Source organism: Leptonychotes weddellii, chromosome 5, assembly GCF_054177405.1.
Source record: "Leptonychotes weddellii isolate Sample4059 chromosome 5, ASM5417740v2, whole genome shotgun sequence".
Taxonomy (NCBI): domain Eukaryota; kingdom Metazoa; phylum Chordata; class Mammalia; order Carnivora; family Phocidae; genus Leptonychotes; species Leptonychotes weddellii.
The window spans coordinates 84,114,040-84,121,079 of NC_138373.1; the positions used below are offsets into that span (position 1 = coordinate 84,114,040).

Sequence of the window (7,040 nt, forward strand, 5' to 3'; positions counted from 1 at the left end):
GTAGAACCCATAGGGTACACTGTAGTTATTATTTTTAGTCAAATGTTATAAGGGTTGCATACATTTAAATAATTGGTCTGTAAGGAAATCCTGGTATCATCTGTTAAATACTGTATTAGGAAAGTGTCCAGTAGGTGGTGCAATAAACTAAAAATATGTCCTTTGAAAAATCCTAAAACTTTAAAAAAAAAAAGTTTAGAAGGGTGGGTGGAAAATGAAGGAAGGATTTTTTCATATTTTATTAATTCTGTTATTCATTTCTCACTAGGTATGCAATTGTTCGTTTTAACCAATACTTTAAAATGAAGCCTGAAGTTACTGCATTAAAAGTGCCTGAGTAAAGAAGAGATTTGATTATTCTCAAGTAGCTGAACAATGCTTGTGTATCTTTTCTTAAGAAATTTTGAAAAGCCAATATTTGTTAAAATTCTGTTGTTTAATTTGGTTATCTTGCTTTACAAATTATGCCTCTAAACAACCAATCTATTTTTTAAATAGACTGAATGATGTCAAGAAGTATACCTTACTGCTATCAGTATGTGGATTAGAAGTTTGTTAAATCTGCAGAAAGGTATAAATATGTCAGTTTAATCCTTTCTTTGATAATTTAATCTATGTTATATGTGAATTATTTATTATAAATTTAACATAATTCTGTGACTGCTTTCATCTGTTTCATCTGTTGGTTGAGTGTAAGCAATGAAAATGTTCCAGAGAAAATTTTTTTTAAAGTTTTACTTTAATAATATTAATTTTAGCAAAAATTCTAGGTGTTCAGTGTAACCTTTTTATCTTGATACACTATAAGAAATATGAATCATTCACTCTTGAAATGCCAGATACTGGTATAGATAGCTTAGGGTGTTCATAGAAAAGTATCTGTGTATGAGGGTAAACTACATTTACTGTCTACATTTAGTGGTACATCTTTTTGAATTGAATATTGGAAAGTGTTTTTCTCGGGGGTGGGGATATATCTTAAAATTAAATTCTCCTTTCCATACATAGTCTGGCAGTATAAATATTAATATTTACCTATAATCCTGGAATAGATATACAATTTTATGTTACCAAAATCTGCATTAAATAATGTTTTCACATACTAAATATGGTCATTTAAGTTGCTAGTTTGTTCTTAAAATTTGATAATATCACATTTTTTTAAACCAAAAATTTTGTTTTACTTATTGAAATATTCTGTGTTTTTGTCTGTTTAGCTAGTAGAACAAATGCTAATTTTTGAAACAAAGATAGAATGATTATCATACTTGGAAACAAGAAAATAGCATTTAGATAGATTCTTTTTTACCTTTCAAGATTCATTCCTTAAGACTTCGTTTCATGTTTTAGTTTGGCTCCATGTCTTTAGAGTGATAGCAAATGATTACGTGATGTATGTAGGGTCAGAAATAAATTAAAAGCAGTTAAAAGAAATAAGGAACATTTAGGACATTGATCTGATACACTTAAAATCTAAGAAAATGTGAATTAAACAGAAATATTCATGGTAGGGGGGCTTCTGTTCTAGTTTCTCTTGATTTTGTTTGTGTATTTTTTATTTTGTTTGGGAATGAAAGGGTGGCAGTTGAAGGAAGTTAGATCTTTGCAATAAGTAGGCTTCATGTTTTGAAGACTGCTTGCTGCTTTGTGGAGTTGAGCAGTCATGGTTAACTTTACTTAGAAAATTAGTCTGACAAGCTTTGCACTTTGGTCACATAAGTGCCCATGTACAAAGTTGACTTAATGAATCTGCATATTCAGAATATGCAACTACAAATATATCCTCTGAGAAATCTTCTGGGGAGTTTGATATATTATTCCAAGTGACTTATATTCTCAGATAAGTGCTTTAAAATACTTGGATTATCTCAAGATGTTTAAAGCTAATAAACTAAGTAGAAACACTTAAAGGCCATTTTAAATGGTAAATTCTAGTTACATAAATAGAATCTTAAAATCCGCTTGTGTCTGTAACAGTGTTAGACTCAGATTTGTTTTCTACCTCCCCAGTGTTACAAATGTTCACTTCTGTTTTTATAAACCATATTACTCTAGGATCAATAGAATTTTACCTAATTGACTGAATGGAACCAATTAAACAATTAATAGCTTTTTACATAATGTTAGAGTGAGCTTGAAGAATTGTTTTTGGTGGAATTTTCATCTGTGGTTGGAACATTTTCTTAGGACAATGAATAATATGTAATAGCCTTGATTTTTTTTTTTTTTTTTTTTTTGCTTTCTAACTTTACTTAAAGTGCAACAGTATATATCTTGGAGAACTATGGGAGGAGAGAAGATCAGTTTTCTACCTTACTCCATATTCTTCCAACTACTTTGAGTAGAGATTCACTGAGCCTTTGCTGGTAGATTGTGCATAGCTGCTAGCTGTGATACTCAGAGAGGTTCATATAGAACTGAATGTAAAGGTGAAGAAAGGCTCTCACTTCAGCCCTAGGAGTATGCAGTGGACATGGAAACAAAATGAGACATTTAAGATATTTTCCCCACTCTGTGGCTAGATTTTGGGTGTCATGATGCTCCCACATCCTGTACAGGTTTTTGGGATCATGCTGCAGACTAAGAGGATTCAAAATTGCTTCCCTTTTTATTAACCATTTAAAGGATTCTAAAGGAAAAACATCCCTCTAAAATTTGTCCTTTGGCTTGCTGAGATAGTCTGTTGCCTTTTTATGTTAAGCTAAGGAACTTGAATGCCTTACCTAATAACTCAGCTGGTAGTAAGTTCATTTTGTAAATAGCGAAAATGGTTGTTAGAGAAGTGGCATTCATGTGTACTCATTGTTGTTAGTCAATAGACCATAGTGGCCTGGATGCTTTAACAAGCAAAATTCCACATTTTTTCCTTTTGTTCCTTACATACTTGTATGATCTTACCTGACCAGTAATATATATATATATATTTTTTCCCTCTTGACCCCATGCTACCACCTGATTTTCTGGAAATCAGAGAGATGTGGTAGTAAATAATACTGTTCACATGGTCATTTGAGATCAACATGAGCACAAAACTCAACTAGGTCTGCCTGGAATGTATATAAAATGGTGTAAATAAAAATTTGTAAATTAGTGTGAATTGTATCTTGCATATGAGATTGTGTATTGTTTTGCATTCTCTTTTGTAGTTTTTTTTTTTTTTTTGTAAGCAAATGATTCAGCTCTTTGGTTTTAGACTGGAAATAGCCAAAAGTTCCGGCTGCACAGTGGGATAACAAGAGGAACTGGAAAAATAGGGTTTATCAGTTTTTGTTAATGTCAGTACTTATTTATTTAGCCTCTCAGTGCCTCATATGACTTCTCTTCATTCTTTAGTTGGCCATTAGTTTTTGTGAGATTAGGTTCCTATAAGCAGTAAATTAATACACTGCTAGAGCTCCTTTCTTTGAGTCATGATTCTAAGCTAAAGCAAATTAAAAACATAATGTGATGATTGCAGACTGAAGTATTATCCTTTCCTATTTTCAAGGTTGTTAACTTTTTTTCTACAAAGAAGAAAAAACCTTGAAATTTTACATGTCTCTGTGTGAATCTAAATCCCATATATATGAGATATGGTAATAGCTCTTGGTTCAACTTAAGCATATCTCATTTGGCTTCTCTAAATATGAAGTTGTTCATTAGGGGATTGTAAAAGAAAAGACGTAAGTCATGAGTAATCTTTTAATGACTGCTGTTTTCATCTTTGCTGAACTACAAATATTTATTTCAGCTTATAAATATGTTACTAAGCTTCCAGATTTAAAGGAAAAAAATTCCCCCAAGCACTCTCAATTAAAAATTAAAAACCTTCACTTTATATAGATTTTCCTTTTTTATATTACACAAAGATTTCTGTATCATTTTTAATTCCTTCATAATAAGAATGAGAATACTATCAGTTTGATTTTCTGCTTTAAATTGCTTTTAATAAGCATTTTAGATGCATTCCAAAGTGATAGAGACTTAAGCTTCTAATATTAATCAGTCATTCAGTTGATAGACAAAGTTACCAATGCTTTATGCTAGGAGGAGAGTTTTGTTATTGGCAGCAACTTACACTACTTTCCTCAAAAGGCAAACACAAGTGATTATTATGCGCAAAGGAAATGAATTATAAGTATGTGGTAAAGCAGCTTTCTCTTTGTTTCAAAATTGATGTGCTCTGATTTTTCTTCCTTAGTTCATTAGATTTAGAATGTCCTTTGACTGGAAACTTAGTTATGTATTAAAGCAATCTGTTTGGCTTTTCTTTCTTTTTTTTTTTTAAAAGATGTTAGTTATATTGAACCACCTTTTTTTCCCAGTTATAAATCACTTGTGTGATTACAGTGTTATGTCTTGGGTTTGATGTTTTTGGACAGAAAAGCATATCAGTTATTTTAAATGATATTTTTTCCCCCCATCTTTGAAGCTTAGTCTATAAATGTGTTTATATAAAAGAAAATGCTGGGGTTTGCATTACTTGAATACTTGAAAACTGAAATTAGTAAGGTATTTTACATAATGAATTAGATTTTTCTTTTTTTTTTGAATTAGATTTTTCTGAATACAGTTTTTAAACAAACAACTTTCATTTCTGGATCATAATTTGAAATAGAAGGTTTCAACTCTTTGAATGGGAAGAAATGACAGGCTTATAGAAAAATACCCTTTTGTGTTTCAGGCATCCCAAATTCAACTTTTTTGTAGGTTTCTGTCCTAAAACCTGCTTTCTCTTTTCTCCTGTACTTAATGCACTTACTATGCTATAGATGTTATCAAACAGCAGGTTAAAATAAAATCTCTGTTCATTATGAATCTTTCAGCTTTTCTAGTTATGAAAAATTGCTCTGTAAAATACTCTTAATCCCTAAATATAGGCATATTTTTGTTTACATCTTACCCATTAATGGTATAAATACCATTAATCATTTTAACAAAACACAAGATGTTTATAAAAATTGAAAACATTACATGTTGTATTTCAACTAGTTAGTGAAGGGTAAGAAGAAGCTGGCTGATTTGAATTGTTTCAATTTCAAAACTCTTTAATAAAGGAATTTTCAGAGATAGGTTGAGACCCAGTAGTATCCATGTAAACTAGCTTTTATGACCTGGAGAAAATGCCCAAAAAGCAATAGAGGAGACGAGAAGATTTACTTGCCATGGTGTGGTGTGCTGCTACTTCAATTTAGGTAGTGACACACTGAAATTTTTATTGTCCAGTAATCTGAAGAAATTCCCTGTTGTTTATATGTACTAAACTAACTATAAATTGGTGGAATCTGCTAAGAGGAAACTTTTTAACTGTACTGTATTGAGGAACCTTTTTACAGCTGGGTGAAGTTTCCATGATACGAAGTATTTGAATTTTAAAATATACTGTTATCCTAAGAAATAAGACATGGCATTATTCCATGTTCTCAAGTGATAATTTCCTTACTGAGTTTCAGAAGAAAAAAACAAAATGAGTAATTGTCACTGCGTTAGCTGTATGTTGAATTGGAAAACTGTGGCATAAAGCTTAAATTTGTGTTTATCAAATGTGAACCATAGTAGTATAATGCTGCTTTGTATATACTGTAAGTGCTACAAATAGTCTCAGCACTGAAATGTATTGATACCTCTCAAATGAATGCAAATTTTGATGTAGGTGTTTTGATATGCCTCAGAAAGTATCTGAGTGTCTGAGAACTTGTTAATGGAGATACTTCCTGTTTTTCGTTGCATATTTTCATGTTTAAAATCTAATTTTTACATTTTTACTACTGTTAATTTAAGTGTAAAATTTGTTCTGTGGATAAAAATGAGGTTGCCAGTGAAGAAAACTAAAACAGCCTCATTCATGTAACTGCTTAGTAAAAATACATTTTTGCTGTATGTTCATAAACTTTTAATGAAGTTGTTTGTATTTCTGTTTGAATATAAGTGATGTTTAGGCTTTATTTCTGTTTAATAAGGCCTTTCACCATTGATTAAATGAAGGAATGTATCTTTTTGAAGAGATTTATATTCTGTAAATAAAAATTGGTTGTAACAATAAAGTTGGGTTCTAACTGCAGTGTACCATAAATCTTGTTGTTATTTCAACTTATTTTGGTGGTTTTTCTCTTTTGAGGGGGCAGAAAACAAGACTTTTCAAAGTGTATAACTATGTATTTGAAGTGATTATTTTTTTTTATTAACATATATTATTTGTTTCAGGGGTACAGGTCTGTGATTCATCAGTCTTACTCAATTCACAGTGCTCACCATAGCACATACCCTCCCCAATGTCTATCACCCAGCCACCCCCTCCCTCCCACCCCCCTCCACTCCAGCAACCCTCAGTTTGTTTCCTGAGATTAAGAGTCTCTTATGGTTTGTCTCCCTGTCTGGTTTCGTCTTGTTTCCTTTTTCCCTCCCTTCCCCTATGATCCTCTGTCTTGTTTCTCAAATTCCTCATATCAGTGAGATCATATGATAACTTGTCTTTCTCTGATTGACTTATTTCACTTAGCATAATACCCTCTAGTTCCATCCGTATCCATTCCCACCAACAGTGTAGGAAGGTTCCCCTTTCCCGCATCCTCGCCAACATCTATCTTTTCCTGACTTGTTAATTTTAGCCATTCCGACTGGGGTGAGGTGGTATCCCATTGAGGTTTTGAGTTGGAATTCCCTGATGCCAAGCGATGTTGAGCACTTTTTCATGTGTCTATTGGCCATTCGGATGTCTTTGGAAAAATGTCTGTTCATGTCTTCTGCCCATTTCTTGATTGGATCATTTGTTTTTTGGGTGTTGAGTTTGATAAGTTCTTTAGATTTTGGATACTAGCCCTTTATCTGATATGTCATTTGCAAATATCTTCTCCCATTCTGTCGGTTGTCTTTTGGTTTTGTTGACTGTTTCTTTTGCTGTGCAAAAGCTTTTTATCTTGATGAAGTCTCAATAGTTCATTTTTGCCCTTGCTTAAGCCCCTTGCCTTTGGCGATGTTTCTAGGAAGAAGTTGCTGCAGCTGAGGTCGAAGAGGTTGCTGCCTGTGTTCTCCTTTAGGATTTTGATGGGCTCCTGTCTCAC

At 32.3% G+C, this 7,040-nt stretch overlaps 1 protein-coding gene across 1 annotated transcript in view; it reads left to right on the forward strand.

The window, feature by feature from the left end:
- ETNK1 (ethanolamine kinase 1) overlaps window positions 1-6,052 on the forward strand; it is a 62,307-nt gene extending 56,255 nt beyond the window's left edge. The window contains exon 8 of the mRNA XM_031020900.2: window positions 269-6,052. Within this exon, the coding sequence (XP_030876760.1) occupies window positions 269-341 (73 nt within the window). The 3' untranslated portion in view covers window positions 342-6,052. The remainder of the gene's footprint in view (window positions 1-268) is intronic.
- The last annotated feature ends 988 nt before the right edge of the window (window positions 6,053-7,040 follow it).